Source organism: Chiloscyllium plagiosum, unplaced genomic scaffold (genome assembly GCF_037043375.1).
Source record: "Chiloscyllium plagiosum isolate Xiang-an unplaced genomic scaffold, Cpla_swu_hap1 HiC_scaffold_44, whole genome shotgun sequence".
NCBI lineage: Eukaryota > Metazoa > Chordata > Chondrichthyes > Orectolobiformes > Hemiscylliidae > Chiloscyllium > Chiloscyllium plagiosum.
In genome coordinates, this window is record NW_028270182.1 from 19,186,012 (window position 1) to 19,206,946 (window position 20,935).

At 50.0% G+C, this 20,935-nt stretch overlaps 1 protein-coding gene across 1 annotated transcript in view; it reads right to left on the reverse strand.

The window, feature by feature from the left end:
- The window catches only part of LOC122544416 (neuroligin-2-like), a 333,176-nt gene that overhangs the window by 46,230 nt on the left and 266,011 nt on the right, over positions 1-20,935 (reverse strand). The window contains 1 exon segment of the mRNA XM_087982876.1: positions 15,679-15,864. Coding sequence (XP_087839002.1) covers positions 15,679-15,864 — 186 coding nt within the window.

A 20,935-nucleotide genomic window follows, 5' to 3' on the forward strand; every position in this document is an offset into this window, starting at 1 on the left:
TACTGACACATTTCGCCTGGGGACCCCTGTAAGCACTGAAATATTCCCACTGGTGTCTCCCTGTTAATACTGACACATTGCCACTGGGGACCCCCTGTAAATACCGACACATTCCCACTTGGGTCTCACTGTAAATACTGACACATTCCCACTAGGGATCCCCTGTAAATACTGACACATTCCCACTGGGGCCTCCCTGTAAATAATGACACCTTCCCACTGGGGACCCCCTGTAAATACTGACACATTCCCACTGGGGCCTCCCTGTAAATACTGACACATTCCCACCGGAGACCACCTGTAAATACTGACACATTCCCACTGGGGTTTCCCAGTAAATACTGACACATTCCCACCGGAGACCACCTGTAAATACTGACACATTCCCACTGGGGACCCCCTGTAAATACTGACACATTCCCACTGCGGTCCCCCTGTAAATACTGACACATTCCCACTGGGGACTCCCTGTAAATACTGACACATTCCCTCTGGGGACTCCCTGTAAATACTGAAATATTCCCACTAGGGACCCCCTGTAAATACTGACACATTCCCACAGGGGACCACCCGTAAATACTAACATATTCCCACTGGGGACCCCCTGTAAATACTGACACATTCCCACTGGGGATCCCCTGTAAATACTGACACATTCCCCCTGGGGTCCACAGTAAATACTGTCACATTCCTGTTGGGAACCCCCTGTAAATACTGATCCACTCTCCCCAGGAACCCTCTGTAAATAGTTTCTGACTCTTCTCAGGGACCCTCTGTAAATACTGTCACACTCTCCCCAGGGACCCTCTGTAAATACTGTCACACTCTCCCCAGGGACCCTCTGTAAATACTGTCACACTCTCCCCAGGGACCCTCTGTAAATACTGTCACACTCTCCCCAAGGACCCTCTTTAAATACTTTCACACTCTCCACAGGGGCCCTCTGTAAATACTGTCACACTCAACCCAGGGACCCTTTGTAAACACTGTCACACTGTCCCCAGGCACACTCTGTAAATACTGGAACACACTCCCCAGGGACCCTCTGTAAACACTGCTACACTCTCCCTAGTGACCTTCTGTAAATACTGTCACACTCTCCCCAAGGACCCTCTGTAAATATTGTCACATTCCCACTGGGGACACCCTGTAAATACTGACACATTCACACTGGGGCCTCCCTGTAAATACTGACACATTCCCACTGGGGACCCCCTGTAAATACTGACACATTCCCACAGAGGCCTCCCTGTAAATACTGACACATTCCCACTGGGGCCTCCCTGTAAATACTGACACATTCCCACTGGGGACCCCCTGTAAATACTGACACATTCCCACAGGGCCTTCCTGTAAATACTGACACATTCCCACTGGGGCCTCCCTGTAAATACTGACACATTCCCACTGGGGACACCCTGTAAATACTGACACATTCCCACTGGGGCCTCCCTGTAAATACTGACACATTCCCACTGGGGACCCCCTGTAAATACTGACACATTACCACTGGGGCCTCCCTGTAAATACTGACACATTCCCACTGGGGACCCCCTGTAAATACTGACACATTCCCACTGGGGCCTCCCTGTAAATACTGACACATTCCCTTTGGGCACCCGCTGTAAATACTGGCACATTCCCACTGGGGACCCACTGAATATACTGACATATTCCCTCTGGGGACCCCCTGTAAATACTGATACATTCCCTCTGGGAACCCTCTGTAAATACTAACAAATTCCCAATGGGCACCCTTTAAAATACTGAAATATTCCCACTGGGTACTCCCTGTAAATACTGTCACATTTTCACTGGGGACACCCTGTAAATACTGACACATTCACACTGGGAACTCCCTGTAAATACTGACACATTCCCACTGGGGTTTCCCTGTCAATAATGACATAATCCGACTAGGGAACACCCTGTAACTACTGACACACTCCCACTGGAGACCACCTGTAAATACTGACACAATCCCACTGGGTCCCCCTGTAAATACTGACACATTCCCACTGGATCCTCCTGTAAATACTGACACATTCCCACTGGATCCTCCTGTAAATACTGACACATTCCCAATGGATCCTCCTGTAAATACTGACACATTCCTTCTGGGGACACTCTGTAAATACTGACACATTCCCACTGGATCCTCCTGTAAATACTGACACATTCCCACTGGATCCTCCTGTAAATACTGACACATTCCTTCTGTGGATCCCCTGTAAATACTGACACATTCCCACTGGGGACCCCCTGTAAACACTAACACATTCTAACTGGGGCCTCACTGAAAATACTGACATATTCCCACTGGGGACTCCCTGTAAATACTGACACATTCCCACTGGGGACTCCCTGTAAATACTGACACATTCCCACTGTGGACCCCCCGTAAATACTGACACATTCCCACTGGGGACCCCCTGTAAATACTGACACATTCCCACTGGGGACCCCCTGTAAACACTGACACATTCCCACTGGGGACTCCCTGAAAATACTGACATATTCCCACTGGGGACTCCCTGTAAATACTGACACATTCCCACTGGGGACCGACTGCAAATATGGACAAATTTGCACTGGGGACCCCCTGTAAATACTGACACATTCGCACAGGGCATCCCCTGTAAATACTGAAATATTCCCACTGGAGACCACCTGTAAATACTGACACATTCCCACTGGGGTTCACCAGTAAATACTGACACATTCCCACTGGAGACCACCTGTAAATACTGACACATTCCCACTGGGGATCACCCATAAATACTGACACATTCCCACTGGGGTCCCCTTGTAAATACTGACACATTCCCACTGGAGACCACCTGTAAATACTGACACATTCCCACTGGGGACCCCCCGTAAATACTGACACATTCCCACTGGGGTGCCCTTGTAAATACTGACACATTCCGACTGGGGACTCCCTATAAATACTGACACATTCCCACTGGGGATCACCCGTAAATACTGACACATTCCCACTGGGGTCCCCTTGTAAATAGTGACACATTCCCACTGTTGTCCCCTTGTAAATACTGACACATTTCCCCCTGGAGTCCCCTTTTAAATACTGACACATTCCCACTGGAGACCACCTGTAAATACTGACACATTCCCACTGGGGATCACCCGTAAATACTGACACATTCCCACTGGGGTCCCCATGTAAATACTGACACATTCCCACTGGAGACCACCTGTAAATACTGACACATTCCCACTGGGGACCCCTCGTAAATACTGACACATTCCCACTGGGGTCCCCTTGTAAATACTGACACATTCCGACTGGGGACTCCCTATAAATACTGACACATTCCCTCTGGGGACTCCCAGTAAATACTGACACATTCCCATTGGGGACCCCCTGTAAATACTGACACATTCCCATTGGGGACCCCCTGTAAATACTGACAGATTCCCACTGGGATCCCCTTGTAAATACTGACACATTCCCTCTGGGGACACCCTGGAAATACTGACACATTTACCTTGGGGACCCCTTGTAAATACTGAACTATTACCACTGGGGACTCCCTGTAAATACTGACACATTCCCACTGGGTACCCCCTGTAAATACTGAAATATTCCCAGTGGGAACTCTTTGTAAATACTGACACATTCCCACTGGGTACCCCCTGTAAATACTGAAATATTCCCAGTGGGAACTCTTTGTAAATACTGACACATTCCCACTGGGGACAAGCTGTAAATACTGACATGTTCCCTCTGGGGCCCCCCAGTGAATACTGACACATTCCCAATGGGGACCCCCTGTAAATACTGACACATTCCCACAGGGCCTTCCTGTAAATACTGAAACATTCCCACTTGGGACCCTCTGTAAATACTGTTACACTCTCCCCAGGGACCCTCTGTAAATACTATCACACTCTCCCCAGGGACCCTCTGTAAATATTGTCACACTTTCCCAGGGACCATTTGTAAATACTGTTACACTATCCCCAGGGACCCTCTGCAAATACTGTTACAATATCCCCAAGTAGCCCCTGTAAATACTGTCACAATCTCCCAGGGACCCTCTGTAAATAATGTTACACACTCCCCATGGACCCCCTGTAATTACTGTCTCACTCTCCCCAGATACTCTCTGGAAATACTGACACACTCTCCCCAGGGACCATTTGTAAATACTGACATACTCTCCCAGGGACCATTTGTAAATAATGCCTCACACTCCCCAGGGACCCTCGGTAAATACTGTCACACTCTCCCCAGGGACCATTTGTAAATAATGCCTCACACTGTCCCCAGGGGCCCTCTGCAAACACTGTCACACTCTCCCCAGGGACCCTCAGTAAATATTGTTTGTCTCTCCCCAGTGACCCCTTGTAGTACTGTCACACTCTGCCCAGTGACCCTCTGTAAATACTGTCTTACTCTGCCCAAGGACCCTCTGCAAGTACTGTCACACTCTCCACAGGAATCCCCTGCAAATACTGATCCACTCTCCCCAGGGACCCTCTGTAAATATTGTCACACTCTCCCCAGGGACCCCCTGTAAATACTGTCTCACTCTCCCCAGGTAGTCTCTGTAAATACTGGCACACTGTCCCCAGGGACCCTCAGGTAAATACTGTCACACTCTCCACAGGGACCCTCCTGTAAATACTGTCATACATTCCCCCAGGGACGCTTTGTAGGTACTGTCAGATGTTCGCCAGGGATTCTCTGTAAATACTGTTACAATCTCCCCAGAGACCCCCTGTAAATACTGTCACACACTCCCCATGGACCCTCTGTAAATACGTCTCACTCTCCCCAGAGACCCCCTGTATATACTGTCACACTCTCCCCATGGACCCTCTGTAAATACTGTCATATTCCCACTGGTGACACCACTATAACAATGGACACATTCCCACTAGGGACACCCTGTAAATACTGACACATTCCCACTGGGGACCCCCTGTAAATACTGACACATTCCCACTGGGGACCCCCTGTAAATACTGACACATTCCCACTGGGGACCCCCTGTAAATACTGACAAATTCCCACTTGGGTCTCACTGTAAGTACTGACACATTCCCACTGGGGTCTCCCTGTAAATACTGACACATTCCCACTGGGGTCCCCTGTAAATACTGACACATTCCCACTGGGGCCTCCCTGTAAATAATGACACCTTCCCACTGGGGCCTCCCTGTAAATACTGACACATTCCCACTGGGGCCTCCCTGTAAATACTGACACATTCCCACCGGAGACCACCTGTAAATACTGACACATTCCCACTGGGGCCTCCCCGTAAATACTGACACATTCCCACCGGAGACCACCTGTAAATACTGACACATTCCCACTGGGGTTTCCCAGTAAATACTGACACATTCCTACCGGAGACCACCTGTAAATACTGACACATTCCCACTGGGGACCCCCTGTAAATACTGACACATTCCCACTGCGGTCCCCCTGTAAATACTGACACATTCCCACTGGAGACTCCCTGTAAATACTGACACATTCCCTCTGGGGACTCCCTGTAAATACTGAAATATTCCCACTAGGGACCCCCTGTAAATACTGACACATTCCCTCTGGGGACTCCCTGTAAATACTGAAATATTCCCACTAGGGACCCCCTGTAAATACTGACACATTCCCACAGGGGACCACCCGTAAATACTAACATATTCCCACTGGGGACCCCCTGTAAATACTGACACATTCCCACTGGGGATCCCCTGTAAATACTGACACATTCCCCCTGGGGTCCACAGTAAATACTGTCACATTCCTGTTGGGAACCCCCTGTAAATACTGATCCACTCTCCCCAGGAACCCTCTGTAAATAGTTTCTGACTCTTCTCAGGGACCCTCTGTAAATACTGTCACACTCTCCCCAGGGACCCTCGGTAAATACTGTCACACTCTCCCCAGGGACCATTTGTAAATAATGCCTCACACTGTCCCCAGGGGCCCTCTGCAAACACTGTCACACTCTCCCCAGGGACCCTCAGTAAATACTGTTTGTCTCTCCCCAGTGACCCCTTGTAGTACTGTCACACTCTGCCCAGTGACCCTCTGTAAATACTGTCTTACTCTGCCCAAGGACCCTCTGCAAGTACTGTCACACTCTCCACAGGAATCCCCTGCAAATACTGATCCACTCTCCCCAGGGACCCTCTGTAAATATTGTCACACTCTCCCCAGAGACCCCCTGTAAATACTTCCATGCTCTCCCCATGGACCCCCTGTAAATACTGTCTCACTCTCCCCAGGTAGTCTCTGTAAATACTGGCACACTGTCCCCAGGGACCCTCAGGTAAATACTGTCACACTCTCCCCAGGGACCCTCCTGTAAATACTGTCATACGTTCCACCAAGGACGCTTTGTAAGTACTGTCAGATGTTCGCCAGGGATTCTGTGTAAATACTTTTACAATCTCCCCAGAGACCCCCTGTAAATACTGTCACACACTCCCCATGGACCCTCTGTAAATACGTCTCACTCTCCCCAGGGACCCGCTGTATATACTGTCACACTCTCCCCATGGACCCTCTGTAAATACTGTTACACACTCCCCATGGACCCTCTGTAAATACGTCTCACTCTCCCCAGAGACCCCCTGTATATACTGTCACACTCTCCCCATGGACCCTCTGTAAATACTGTCATATTCCCACTGGTGACACCACTATAACAATGGACACATTCCCACTAGGGACACCCTGTAAATACTGACACATTCCCACTGGGGACCCCCTGTAAATACTGACACATTCCCACTGGGGACCCCCTGTAAATACTGACAAATTCCCACTGGGGACACCCTGTAAATACTGACACATTCCCAATGGGGACCCCCTGTAAATACCGACACATTCCCACTTGGGTCTCACTGTAAGTACTGACACATTCCCACTGGGGTCTCCCTGTAAATACTGACACATTCCCACTGGGGTCCCCTGTAAATACTGACACATTCCCACTGGGGCCTCCCTGTAAATACTGACACATTCCCACTGGGGCCTCCCTGTAAATACTGACACATTCCCACCGGAGACCACCTGTAAATACTGACACATTCCCACTGGGGCCTCCCTGTAAATACTGACACATTCCCACCGGAGACCACCTGTAAATACTGACACATTCCCACTGGGGTTTCCCAGTAAATACTGACACATTCCTACCGGAGACCACCTGTAAATACTGACACATTCCCACTGGGGACCCCCTGTAAATACTGACACATTCCCACTGCGGTCCCCCTGTAAATACTGACACATTCCCACTGGGGACTCCCTGTAAATACTGACACATTCCCTCTGGGGACTCCCTGTAAATACTGAAATATTCCCACTAGGGACCCCCTGTAAATACTGACACATTCCCACAGGGGACCACCCGTAAATACTAACATATTCCCACTGGGGACCCCCTGTAAATACTGACACATTCCCACTGGGGATCCCCTGTAAATACTGACACATTCCCCCTGGGGTCCACAGTAAATACTGTCACATTCCCACTGGGGACACCCTGTAAATACTGATCCACTCTCCCCAGGAACCCTCTGTAAATAGTTTCTGACTCTTCTCAGGGACCCTTTGTAAACACTGTCACACTGTCCCCAGGCACACTCTGTAAACACTGCTACACTCTCCCTAGTGACCTTCTGTAAATACTGTCACACTCTCCCCAAGGACCCTCTGTAAATATTGTCACATTCCCACTGGGGACACCCTGTAAATACTGACACATTCCCACTGGGGACCCCCTGTAAATACTGACACATTCCCATAGAGGCCTCCCTGTAAATACTGACACATTCCCACTGGGAACTCCCTGTAAATACTGACACATTCCCACTGGGGACCCCCTGTAAATACTGACACATTCCCACAGGGCCTTCCTGTAAATACTGACACATTCCCACTGGGGCCTCCCTGTAAATACTGACACATTCCCACTGGGGACCCCCTGTAAATACTGACACATTCCCACTGGGGCCTCCCTGTAAATACTGACACATTCCCACTGGGGCCTCCCTGTAAATACTGACACATACCCACTCGGGCCTCCCTGTAAATACTGACACATTCCCTTTGGGCACCCGCTGTAAATACTGGCACATTCCCACTGGGGCCTCCGTGTAAATACTGACACATTCCCACTGGGGACCCCCTGTAAATACTGACACATTCCCACTGGGGACCCCCTGTAAATACTGACACATTCCCACTGGGGACCCACTGAATATACTGACATATTCCCTCTGGGGACCCCCTGTAAATACTGATACATTCCCTCTGGGAACCCTCTGTAAATACTAACAAATTCCCAATGGGCACCCTTTTAAATACTGAAATATTCCCACTGGGTACTCCCTGTAAATACTGTCACATTTTCACTGGGGACACCCTGTAAATACTGACACATTCACACTGGGAATTCCCTGTAAATACTGACACATTCCCACTGGGGTTTCCCTGTCAATAATGACATAATCCGACTAGGGAACACCCTGTAACTACTGACACACTCCCACTGGAGACCACCTGTAAATACTGACACAATCCCACTGGGTCCCCCTGTAAATACTGACACATTCCCACTGGATCCTCCTGTAAATACTGACACATTCCCAATGGATCCTCCTGTAAATACTGACACATTCCTTCTGGGGACACTCTGTAAATACTGACACATTCCCACTGGATCCTCCTGTAAATACTGACACATTCCCACTGGATCCTCCTGTAAATACTGACACATTCCTTCTGTGGACCCCCTGTAAATACTGACACATTCCCTCTGGATCCTCCTGTAAATACTGACACATTCCTTCTGTGGACCCCCTGTAAATACTGACACATTCCCTCTGGATCCTCCTGTAAATACTGACACATTCCTTCTGTGGACCCCCTGTAAATACTGACACATTCCCACTGGGGACCCCCTGTAAACACTGACACATTCCCACTGGGGACTCCCTGAAAATACTGACATATTCCCACTGGGGACTCCCTGTAAATACTGACACATTCCCACTGGGGACCGACTGCAAATATGGACAAATTTGCACTGGGGACCCCCTGTAAATACTGACACATTCGCACAGGGCATCCCCTGTAAATACTGAAATATTCCCACTGGAGACCACCTGTAAATACTGACACATTCCCACTGGGGTTCACCAGTAAATACTGGCACATTCCGACTGGGGACCCCCTGTAAATACTGACACATTCCCCCTGGGGAACCCAGAAAATATTGGCACATTCCCACAGGGGACCCCCTGTAAAAACTGTTCCACTCTCGCCAGGGACCCTCTGTAATAGTTTCAGACTCTTTCCAGCAATCCCTGAAAATACTGTCACACTCTCCCCAGGGACCCTCTGTAAATACTGTTACACTCTCCCCAGTGATCCTCTGTAAATACTGTCACACTCTCCCCAGTGACCTTCTGTAAATACTGTCACACTCTCCCAGGGACCCTCTGTAAATACTGTCACACTCTTCCCAGGGACCCTCTGTAAATACTGTCACACTCTCCCCAGTGACCCTCTGTAAATACTGTCACACTCTCCCCGGGACCTTCTGTAAATACTGCCACACTGTCCACAGGGACCCTCTTTAAACACTTTCACCCTCTCCACAGGGACCGTCTGTATATATGTCACCTTCTCCCCAGGGACCCTCTGTAAATACTGTCACACTCTCCCCAGGGACCCTCTGTAAATACTGTCACACTCTCCTTGGGGACCCTCTGTAAACACTGTCACACTCTCTCCAGGGATCCTCTGTAAATTCTGTCACACTCTCCTTGGGGACCCTCTGTAAATACTGTCACACTCTCTCCAGGGACCCTCTGTAAATTCTGTCACACTCTCCTTGGGGACCCTCTGTAAATACTGTCACACTCTCTCCAGGGACCCTCTGTAAATTCTGTCACACTCTCCTTGGGGACCCTCTGTAAATACTGTCACACTCTCCCAGGGACCCTCTGTAAATACTGTTACACTCTCCCCAGGGACCCTCTGTAAATACTGTCACACTCTTCCCAGGGACCCTCTGTAAATAATGTCACACTCTCCCCAGGGACCTTCTGTAAATACTGTCACACTCTCCCAGGGACCCTCTGTAAATACTGTTACACTCTTCCCAGGGACCCTCTGTAAATAATGTCACACTCTCCCCAGGGACCTTCTGTAAATACTGTCACACTCTCCCAGGGACCCTCTGTAAATACTGTTACACTCTCCCCAGGGACCCTCTGTAAATACTGTTACACTCTCCCCAGGGACCCTCTGTAAATACTGTCACACTCTTCCCAGGGACCCTCTGTAAATACTGTCACACTCTCCCCAGGGTCCCTCTGTAAATACTGTTACACTCTCCCCAGGGACCCTCTGTAAATACTGTTACACTCTCCCCAGGGACCCTCTGTAAATACTGTCACACTCTTCCCAGGGACCTTCTGTAAATACTGTCACACTCTCCCCGGGACCTCCTGTAAATACTGCCACACTGTCCACAGGGACCCTCTTTAAACACTTTCACCCTCTCCACAGGGACCATCTGTAAATATGTCACCCTCTCCCCAGGGACCCACTGTTAATACTGTCACACTCACGTCAAAGACACTCTGTAAAAAATGTAACACTCTCCCCAGGGACCCTCTGTAAATACTGTCACACTCTCCCCAGTGACCCTCTATAAATACTGTCACACTCTCCCCAGTGACCCTCTGTAAATACTGTCACACTCTCCCCAGGGACCTTCTGTAAATACTGTCACACTCTCCCCAGGTAGCCTCTGTAAATACTGTCACACTCTCCCCAGGGACCCTCTGTAAATTCTGTCACACTCTCCTTGGGGACCCTCTGTAAACACTGTCACACTCTCTCCAGGGACCCTCTGTAAATTCTGTCACACTCTCCTTGGGGACCCTCTGTAAATACTGTCACACTCTCTCCAGGGACCCTCTGTAAATTCTGTCACACTCTCCTTGGGGATCCTCTGTAAATACTGTCACACTCTCTCCAGGGACCCTCTGTAAATTCTGTCACACTCTCCTTGGGGACCCTCTGTAAATACTGTCACACTCTCTCCAGGGACCCTCTGTAAATTCTGTCACACTCTCCCCAGGGACCCTCTGTAAATACTGTCACACTCTCCCCAGGGACCCTCTGTAAATACTGTCACACTCTCCTCAGGGACCCTCTGTAAATACTGTCACACTCTCCCCAGGGACCCCCTGAAAATAATGTCACACTGGCCACAGGGATCATCTGTAAATACTGTTACACTCTCCCTAGGGACCCTCTGTAAATACTGTACCCCCACCAGGTCAACCCTTGCATCTCCAATGTCCTCCTGTAAATACTGACACCAACATCCCCCCTCGCCCCCCCAACAATCCCTGTAAACACTGACACACACTCGCAGGGCCCCTTCCTCCTGATGCTTTCTCCACTGGCAACTTCCTGCGTACCCTACACACTCAGCCAACCGTGAACCACTGCTAATCCCATGATGCAGTGCCCTCCTTGGGGCCCCCCTGTAAGTATTGGCATCTATTCCCAGGGTACCCTTGCAAGGCTGGGCCTGCTGGGGCGATAACCCGGGATTGGGTGAGGAGTGTGTGACATTTGCTTTCCAATTGGCTGCTGTCTGTGTAGATTTTCCCGCTTCGGGGGCTGTGGAGCCAGGGGAGCGGTGATAGTATTTGGACGGCTTGTCTTTAAACGTCCATGTTGTCACCGAACCTGTGGGGAATCATTTGAGAAAACGCCAACAAAACTGAGGAGTGGGCAATGCAGTGATTGGGACCAGTAGGAACTTGTTCCTGATTGGCCCAAGGTCCACCTTGGTCCCAATCGCGACAGGCACATCCTTGGCCACCTCATCTCGTGTTCCTCAAAATGGAGGTCACCACTGCACCCAATCCAATCAGCACTTTCTTTCGGCATTTACTGGGTTCTCCCCTGGGTTGATCAGGTTGGAGTTCCATGTGCTTTTGCAAAAATGTCCAGTTTTGGAATCAACGTGTAGGCTTTTACAAAATTCTCACAGGATTAGGCTGGCTAAACGCAGGAACGATGTGGAGTTGCCAGTATTGGACTGGGATGGAGAAAGTCAAGCATCTCACGGCTCCAGGATATACTCCAACAGGTTTAAGTAAACCCCCTGAGCTGAGGAACACCACGCGGGTAGTGCAGTTTATGAAGAGAGATTGGATCGGTTTGGATTACATTCACTGGAGTTGAGAAGAATCAGGGAGATCGCAGAGAAACCTACAAAATTCTCAGACTGGATCAATGGAGAAAGATTAGTCTCGCTAACCAGGGAGCACAGAGCTGGGGGAGGTCATAGACTCAGGGTGAGGCGTGGATCACTTAGAGTTACAAAGAGAGTCATAGCGTAGAACAACACAGAAGGGGCACTTCATCCTGGGTCAAAATGTTCGGCTGACCCCACCAAGACTGGGACTGAGACGGGGTCAGCACCCAGCCTGTGGAATTCTCTACCATAGGAAGTGACTGAGGGTGAAACAATGAGGGGGGACCTGATTGAGGTTTACAAAATCATGAAGGGTAGAGACAGGGTGGATAGAGACAAGCTTTTTCCCAGGATGAGGGATTCAATAACGAGAGGTCACGCTTTCAAGGCGAGAGGTGAAAAGTTTGAGGGGGATACATGCAGCAAGTACTTCACACAGAGGGTGGTGGGCGTTTGGAACACGTTGCCAGCAGAGGTGGTAGAGGCAGGCACGGTAGATTCATTTAAGATGTGTCTGGACAGATGCATGAGTCGGTGGGGAGCAGAGGGATACAGATGCTTAGGAATTGGGCGACAGGTTTAGACAGTGGATTTGGATTGGCTCAGGTTTGGAGGGCCGAAGGGCGTGTCCCTGGGCTGTGAATTTTCTTTCTTCTTTATTTTGAAGACTTGGTCGATATGGCTAAAGGGAACAAAGGGTATGGAAGGGAGGGGAGTCGGAACAGGGCAGTGAGGTGCACCATCAGCCATGCTCATTTGAACGACAAAGCTGACTGGAGGGGGACCGATTCACCTCCCCCCTGGTTCCTAAGCTTCTTGGTTTATCTAACCTCTACTCTGCCCTTCGCAACACACAGAAAGCATTGCCTGGTACGTGGTCCAGCCCTCTGTTGCACAGATCCGAGACAGGAAGAATAGTCAGGCAGTACTTTGGCAGAGGGATTTTACTTTATTTCTCGTTTTAATCGCTGTGATTCGCTGCTGACTATATTTTTCCAGGGGGGTGGCGGGGTGACAGACACCAGCATGTTAGCCCAAAGCAGCTGGTCTCTAATTTTGCCTGTTTTTTTTTGTTTTGGTTTTATTGGCTTTTCATTTCACAGGCTGCCCAAACCGTCTCTTACATGGATTACCAAAAGTGCAAGAACGTTTTGGTGTGTAGGATTGGGGGGGGAGGGGGGGGGGGGGAGGGGCGGGGGGGTTGTCTTTCTTTCTTTTGTTTAATCGTTTCTTTTGTTCTCACCTCCCCACCCCCTCCCCACCCGCACTCTTCTCCCCCACCCCCCCGCCCGCATTGCTCATGACGCACAAAAAAAAAATCTTCCGTTTCTCGCAAAGCCAAAGGGAGAAACGGCCTGGAACGAGCAGGCAACTCATCGCCTGACAGCTCGTGGCGTGGATGTTCTTTTGTTTTTGTGAATTAAGAAAGCCATCTGATGGAATTAAGGTTCAAAAAAAATTAATTTGTTCCCTCAGAAATATCTCGCGTGGTCCAATGTGTATGTCTTGTCGTCTTAAAGGGTCACTCAACCTTAGTTATAATAGCGGCTGAGGTTAAAGGTCACTCGTTGCTAAGGCCTGCTCACCTCCCCACCCACCCCCTCCCCCAACCCCAGATGTGGATCTGCGCAGTTTTGTAGGAATCTAGGCCTATCTCTTTGGTGAGGGTCTGTTTATTTAGCTGCACTGGACAGCGCCATCTCCCCTACCCTACTGCCCTCCTCCGTCACCAAACCATGCCATGAAACACCATTAACTGTTCCACTACTCACCTGAGGAGTGGAGTGAGTGGGTTGTCTGGTTTGGCCAGGTTTCCAAGTGAGGCCTGTACCAACCACAGTCAGTGCTCTCCTCCACCTCCAGACCCCCACCTGGATTGGGTGGATTGGCATCTCTCCTGGTTTGGGCACCAACGGTAATTTGCCTCCATGATGGGCAGCATTGTGCCACCCTGGTGCACGGATACTTTCCTTTTGAAGGTAGCAGCTCCTGAGGAGAGCATTCAAGAATGCGGTGGGAGGGACTGATAATATCAGACAGTCAAAGGGGGAAATGGAGGCGGGAGCATATGTGATGGTGAAACCATCCTGACTGCTGTCGCTACAGCGATGACACCGCAACAAGGGTGATCCCTGTTGCTAAGGGAAAAGCATCACAGCAGGATAACCCTGTTGCTAGGACAGTGACACCACAACAGGGAAAAGCCTAGTTGCTGGGCTGGTGACACATCAAAATTGGACAACTCCTGTTGCTGGGCCAATGACATCACAACAGAACAACCCCTGTTGCTATGGTGATGACATCATAATTGGACAACTCCTGTTGCTGGGCCAATGACATCACAACAGAACAACCCCTGTTGCTATGGTGATGACATCGCAATTGGACAACTCCTGTTGCAAGACCAATGACATCACAACAGGCCAGCCCCTGTTGCTATGGTGATGACATCGCAATTGGACAACTCCTGTTGCAAGACCAATGACATCACAACAGGCCAGCCCCTGTTGCTATGGGGATGACATCACAATTGGACAACTCCTGTTGCTAGACTGGTGACATAGGAACAGGAGAATGTCTGTTGCTAGGGCAACATCACAATTCCTCTGCCCCACATGATGGTGCCTTCACTCTTTGCAATTGCTTTTGAGGAACAAAGGCACCCAACTTCCAGTGAACTTTCCATTGCATCATCTAATGCCGGGAAATAGTTACTGAAGCTTACAGTGAGGAAGTGCCACTATACCAGGTCCTCACAGAAAGATCACGGAGCCCACTCAATTGGGAAGTTTGGAATTTTGGAATTAAACCCAATCACTCAGAATCAAATGTCCCAATCTATCAACGGCAGCTCTGCACAGGCAGGAGAAAGTCATTTCTAGGAGTGAAAGAGAAGCCATGACAATGCCCAGGGCCACAGGATGTCAATGTTCGATCCTGACACAGGCCTTGACCAGAAAGGCCTGACTGAAGTGACCAGACCAATATCCCGCTGATGGACCTGGGAAGGACAAGCAGGTGCCCTGTTGTCGAGGGGAAATCTTTCCAAAACAGATCCCTAATAGGCCAAGTCAGTCAGACCAAACAGTATGTTTGTTTGAACATTGCAGACACGGGGAACAAACAGGAACAGGCTCCATGCCCATGTGGGCCGGGATAGCGATGGGGAGGGACAAGGGGGATGGGATCAAGCAAGTGATGGAATGTACTGGGGAGACCAATAGGGAGCTGACCCGCACAACGAGTGACCTTTGACCTCATCCTCCATTTTGTCTTTTTTTTAACCAGGGTTCAGTTTCTTTTCCCCCTTTGGAAGTTACAACAGCAGCATGCAGACACCAAAATTGTCAAATGGTTTGTGCCGGCTGAATACCTTTTGTTGAATTGCTCCAACGGTTACCTTCAGAATGGTGAGAGAGGATCAGGAGATTAACGCAGGAGGCCCCGGCACCCGATCCAAACACAGTGATTCTCATGGGGTCACCACCAAAAAAGCCAATGTTCTCACTGAGCCACCGTAGCGCCTGAATCTGATCCAGGAGGCCATAATTACCCTTGGCGGCCATGTCTCCAGTGCTCAGGAACCCTGAAAGAAATCAAGAAAGCAAAGATGGATGAACATGCAGTTCCCATAGTGTAGTGGCTATCACGTTCACCTCACATGCGACAGTTCCCCTGCCCGATCCTGTGTGGGAACATTGGGTCTAAAGGGGCGGCACGGTGGCTCAGTGATTAGCACAGCTGCCTCCCAGCACCAAGGACCCAGGTTCGATTCCAGCCTCGGGCAACTGTCTGTGTGGAGTTTGCACATTCTCCCCGTGTCTGCGTGGGTTTCCTCTGGGTGCTCCGGTTTCCTCCCACAGTCCAAAGATGTGCAGATAAGGGTGATTTGGCCATGCTAAATTACCCCATAGTGTTCAGGGATGTGTGGGTTAGGGTGGATTGGCCATGCTAAATTGCCCCATAGTGTTCAGAGATGTGCAGGTTAGGGTGGATTGGCCGTGCTAAATTGTTCCATAGTGTTCAGGGCTGTACATGTTAGGGTGGATTGGCCATGCTAAATTACCCCATAGTGTTCAGGGATGTGTAGGTTAGGGTGGATTAGCCGTGCTAGATTACACCGCAGTGTTCAGGGATGTGCAGGTTAAGGTGGATTGGCCATGCTAAATTGTTCCATAGTGTTCAGGGATGTACATGTTAGGGTGGATTAGCCGTGCTAAATTGCCCATAGTGTTCAGGGATGTGTAGGTTAGGGTGGATTGGCAATGCTAAATTGCCCCATAGTGTTCAGGGATGTGCAGGTTCGGGTGGATTGGCCATGGGAAATTGCCCCATAGTGTTCAGGGATGTGTGGGTTAGGGTGGGTTGGCCATGCTAAATTGCCCCATAGTGTTCAGGGATGTGTAGGTTAGGGTGGGTTGGCCATGCTAAATTGCCCCATAGGTTCAGGGATGTGTGGGTTAGGGTGGATTGGCCATACTAAATTGTCCCTTAGTGTTCAGGGATGTGTAGGTTAGGGTGGATTGGTCATGCTAAATTACCCCATAGTGTTCAGGGATGTGTGGGTTAGGGTGGATTGGCCATACTAAATTGTCCCATAGTGTTCAGTGATGTGTAGGTTAGAGTGGAATGGCCGTGCTAAATTGCCCATAGTGTTCAGGGATGTGTAGGTTAGGGTGGATTGGCCATGCTAAATTGCCCAAAGTGTTAGGTGCATTAGTCAGTGGGAAATGGGTGGGTTACTCTGCGGAAGGTCAGTGTGGACCTGTTGGGCCGAAGGGCCTGTTTCCACACTGTAGGGAACCCAGTCTAAATAATAACGGTGAAACACGACATGGCAGAAAAGCTGAATAAAGACGTTACATTGATCTTCACAGTAAAAGACACGAACAGCATTCCAAAATTACGAAATATTTGAGAGGCTTAAGCAGAGGAAATAAATACAATAATTATGACTCGTGACAAAGTGCGAGGGAAACGGAGTGAGGGGCTGAAGACCCATAAGTCTCCTGGGCCTGATGGGATGCATCTTAGGATACTAAAGGAGGTGGTGACGGAGATAGTGGTAGGAATTTCCCAGGAATCCTAAAGAAGTTCAAGAGGATTGGAGAACTGCCATTGTAACACCTTGATCGGGAAAGCTCTTGTGTCCTATGGTTTTATGGATTAGTTTGTGATGTTTCCCAGAAATAGTCGTGTGCGTAGTAAGCAGTTTGTGATCGACAGGAAGGCTCTGGCTCAAGATGTCACTCAAGCTGAGACAGGGTGGGAAAATAAAACCTTCACCACAGAAAAGACATCGACACCTTGCGCAAAATGCAAGTTTTGTGATGCCTCCTGGCTCATTCACAGCCCAGCTGGAAAGGTCTGTTTCCGATGCACACACATTCTGACTGAGAGCCTGAGCACAGCGGGCAAGCCAGAGTGGGTACCGAAGGAGAGGGACATTGTCTCAGGATCAGTGCTGAGGGAGCACCGCACAGTCGGAGGGTCAACGCTGCAGGAATACTGCACTGTCAGAGGGTCACTGCCGAGGGAGTAGTGTCAGAGGGTCAGTACTGAGGGAACAGGCACTGTCAGAGGGTCACTGCTGAGGGAGTACTGTCAAAGGGTCAGTACTGAGGGAATACTGCACTGTCAGAGGGTCAATACTGAGGGAATACTACACTGTCAGAGGGTCACTGCCGAGGGAGTACTGTCAGAGGGTGAGTACTGAGGGAACAGGCACTGTCAGAGGGTCAGTACTGAGGGAATACTACACTGTCAGAGGGTCACTGCCGAGGGAGTACTGTCAGAGGGTGAGTACTGAGGGAACAGGCACTGTCAGAGGGTCACTGCTGAGGGAGTACTGTCAGATGGTGAGTACTGAGGGAACAGGCACTGTCAGAGGGTCACTGCTGAGGGAGTACTGTCAGAGGGTCAGTACTGGGGGAACAGGCACTGTCAGAGGGTCACTGCCGAGGGAGTACGGTCAGAGGGTGAGTACTGAGGGAACAGGCACTGTCAGAGGGTCAGTACTGAGGGAATACTACACTGTCAGAGGGTCAATGCTGAGGGAGTACTGTCAGAGGGTGAGTACTGAGGGAACAGACACTATCAGAGGGTCAGTACTGAGGGAATACTACACTGTCAGAGGGTCACTGCCGAGGGAGTACTGTCAGAGGGTCAGTACTGAGGGAACAGGCACTGTCAGAGGGTCATTGCTGTGGGAGTACTGTCAGAGGTTGAGTACTGAGGGAACAGGCACTGTCAGAGGGTCACTGCTGAGGGAGTACTGTCAGAGGGTGAGTACTGAGGGAACAGGCTCAGTCAGAGGGTCATTGCTGAGGGAGTACTGTCAGAGGGTGAGTACTGAGGGAACAGGCACTGTCAGAGGGTCAGTACTGAGGGAATACTACACTGTCAGAGGGTCACTGCCGAGGGAGTACTGTCAGAGGGTGAGTACTGAGGGAAAAGACACTATCAGAGGGTCAGTACTGAGGGAATACTACACTGTCAGAGGGTCACTGCCGAGAGAGTACTGTCAGAGGGTCAGTACTGGGGGAACAGGCACTGTCAGAGGGTCATTGCTGTGGGAGTACTGTCAGAGGGTGAGTACTGAGGGAACAGGCACTGTCAGAGGGTCATTGCTGAGGGAGTACTGTCAGAGGGTGAATACTGAGGGAACAGGCACTGTCAGAGGGTCACTGCTGAGGGAGTACTGTCAGAGGGTGAGTACTGGGGGAACAGGCACTGTCAGAGGGTCAGTACTGAGGGAATACTACACTGTCCGAGGGTCACTGCCGAGGGAGTACAGTCAGAGGGCGAGTACTGAGGGAACAGGCACTGTCAGAGGGTCAGTACTGGGGGAACAGGCACTGTCAGAGGGTCATTGCTGAGGGAATACTGCACTGTCCAAGGGTCGGTCCTGAGGGAATACTGCACTGTCCGAGGGTCGGTCCTGAGGGAATACTGCACTGTCCGAGGGTCGGTCCTGAGGGAATACTGCACTGTCCGAGGGTCGGTCCTGAGGGAGTATTGTCTGAGGGTCGGTCTTGTATTCTGTACTCAGGGATGACGAGCAACTTAGCCATTAAGGCAATGGGGACCTAATCCAATCTGGTAACACTGGAGAAATCGTACAACTATTTTCCTGCATCCCTCGAAATCCCACAGAGGAACAGCTCTGTTGGGGAAGTGTATTCAGCTTTGTAAAGCTGTCCCTCGTTCTGTATGTTCCCAGCTGCTCCTTGACCTTCTCTTCCACCTTCCCTAAATTCTCTCCAAGGACCTGCTCTCCAGTTCTGACCTTCTGCTGCTTGGTGTCAAGGTCAGTTTGATGGCCTTCCCTGGAGTGGCCCATATGACCATCTCACTGTGTTCGGGGTTTTCTGTGAATGTAGGTCGGTTGCTGTATTCCAGACGACCAGCAGGAGGTGACTGGCTCCTCCTCAAAACCTACGATTCCAAACGTCAAATCCCAAAAATCACAGAATCCCTACAGTGTGGAAACAGACCCTTCGGCACAAACCAACCGTCTGAAGAATAACCCATCCAGACCCATTCCCCCACCCTACTATCCTGTGTTTACCCCTGACTTATGCACCTGATCTACACATCCCTGAACACAATGGACAATTTAGCACGGCCAATCCAGCCACCCTACAAACACACATACACACAGGGACACACACAAACACACACACACACCACTGCAACAAAACGATCGCTGCAAATCTCAACAGCATTTGTATGAGCAAGCATGCAGTGCAGGATCAAAGCCTCCTGGGACTTTCTCCACTCAAGTCGAGAGCTCTGTGCTCATTATTACTCACTGAACAGCTTCCAGCTAATAGGCGGAGAGAAGGAGAAGGGGAGAAAGAGAGAGGTTCGTGCATGCCAGGCAAAGAGAGGGAAAAAGACATGGGGAGTGGGGTGGGAGAGAGAGAGAGAGAGAGAGAGAGAGGGGGGGAATTGACAGAGAGAAAGAGAGTCTCACACACACAGACGAGGGCATAGATCAGGCAAATAGAGGCTAACAAACAAACTGAGAGGGAGCCAGAGGAAGGCATACGGTTAGAGGGAGAGAAACACAGAGAGGCAAAGTCATACAGGGATTGAGGCTGAGGGACAGGCAGACAAACACACAGATACAGACACACAAACACACACACACAGACATACACACAGACACACACACACAGACACTCAAACACACACAGACACACATGCAGACACACACAGACGCACAGAGAGACACACAGACGCAGACACACACAGGCACACACAGAGACACACACAGACACAAACACACACACAGACATACACACAGACATGCACACACACACAGAGACACACAAAGACACACACAGAGACACACACAGACACACAAACACACACAGACATGCACACACACACAGACACACAGAGACACACATGCACACGCACAGACACACACACAAGACAGACACGCACAGACACACACACACAGACACACACACCCACACACAGACACACACGTACAGACAGACACACACAGACACAGACACACACACACATAGACACACACACAGACAGAGTTAGAGTAAATGAGGGAAAGACAGACTGTGATAAGCAGTTAACAAGGGAGAGGCCAAGGAACATAGAGAGGTAGGGATGGAGGGACACAGACACGGAGG